This window comes from Haliaeetus leucocephalus, unplaced genomic scaffold (assembly GCF_000737465.1).
Source record: "Haliaeetus leucocephalus isolate CR32 unplaced genomic scaffold, Haliaeetus_leucocephalus-4.0 Scaffold13, whole genome shotgun sequence".
NCBI classification, from domain to species: Eukaryota; Metazoa; Chordata; class Aves; order Accipitriformes; family Accipitridae; genus Haliaeetus; species Haliaeetus leucocephalus.
Genome location: NW_010972449.1, coordinates 1,428,795 through 1,430,009, shown reverse-complemented (window position 1 = coordinate 1,430,009; position 1,215 = coordinate 1,428,795). Strand labels below are relative to the sequence as shown.

General features: G+C 63.5%; 1 protein-coding gene across 1 annotated transcript in view; it reads right to left on the bottom strand.

The window, feature by feature from the left end:
• LHX5 (LIM homeobox 5) overlaps nt 1-1,215 on the bottom strand; it is a 14,754-nt gene that overhangs the window by 12,436 nt on the left and 1,103 nt on the right. The window contains exon 2 of the mRNA XM_010574271.1: nt 290-513. Coding sequence (XP_010572573.1) covers nt 290-513 — 224 coding nt within the window. The remainder of the gene's footprint in view (nt 1-289; nt 514-1,215) is intronic.

The window sequence follows — 1,215 nt, the reverse complement described above, 5'->3', positions numbered from 1 at the left end:
GGGCTGCACCTCGGCCACCGCTCATCCCACGCGTGTCCGCGTCCTGCGTGGGGGGGGTGTCACAGAGCCTTCTGCCCGGTTTGAAGGCTTTCACCCCCAGTTCCCTCCCTTCCCTCTCCCCCCCCCGGTGGATTAACGGGGGGTGGGGGGGTAGGTGTCGGGCTGGTTGCGGGGTGCAGCCCCTCACCCCAAAAAAACCCAAAACGTCCTTCCCAGCCCGGCCTGTTCCTGCCTGTACCAGCGGTAGGGTTGAATCCCCGGGCGATGCGGCGGGCTGAGCCGCTCGTACCTGAGTTGAGGCTGCCTTCCTTCAAACTGGGAGAGTTCAAATAATCCTCTTTGCAAACAAATTTGTTTTCGTCTATGATATAGAGTTCCTCGCCCGTGGAGAGCTGCTTGTTGCAGACCATGCAGGTGAAACAGTTCAGGTGAAAGACTTTATTCCGGGCTTTCCGGACGAGGTCGCTGGGGGAGATGCCTTGGGAGCAGCCGGCGCATTTGGTACCAAACCTCCTGGAAAGGGGGAAGAAAGCGAGAGCTGGAAGCCCCGGCGGTGATGGGCTGCGGTGGGGGGGATGCTTTATATCGATTTTCCCCCTCCCCTCCTCAAAATCCCACTGCGGGAGCCCTGTCCTCCAGCATCTCTCGTTGGGAGATTTGGGGGAGCAGGCGATTCGCACCCCCTGCCTCTTTGCGGGGAGGAGGAGGAGGAAAGCCTTCAGCCCCGCGCAGCCCCCCGCTCGCAGGCGCGGGGTGGGCTGCGGGAAAGAGCTCGGGTTTGGGGTGTCCCCACCCGGGGCGGGGACACACACACATGAGCATCTTCGACAGGATTTGGCCTCCGAAGGGCCAGAGGGGAGAGCGGCGGGGGGGGGTGGATTTCGTTTCAGCCGCTGCCTCCCGGGCTGGGAACGGGGAGCTCGGCTCCACCCGGTACCGGCCTGAAAATCCCGGCGAGAAAAAGGGGTTAATTACGGCCAGAAAGAGGGAAAAAGGGAGCGGAGGGTGCCCGGGGGTGGGGGGGGGCACAGCGCACCCCGAACAACACCGGGCGGCGGAGGAGGGAGCTCCGCTCCCCGAAGCATCCCGGGGGCCCCAGCCCGGCGCCGGCACCGTCCCGCTCTCCCGAAGGGGGATTTTTTTTTTCCTTGTCGGGAAGAGCGCTTTGGAAATCTCCAATTTGCCTTCCCTTCGCTGGAGGCGGAGCGGTTGTTT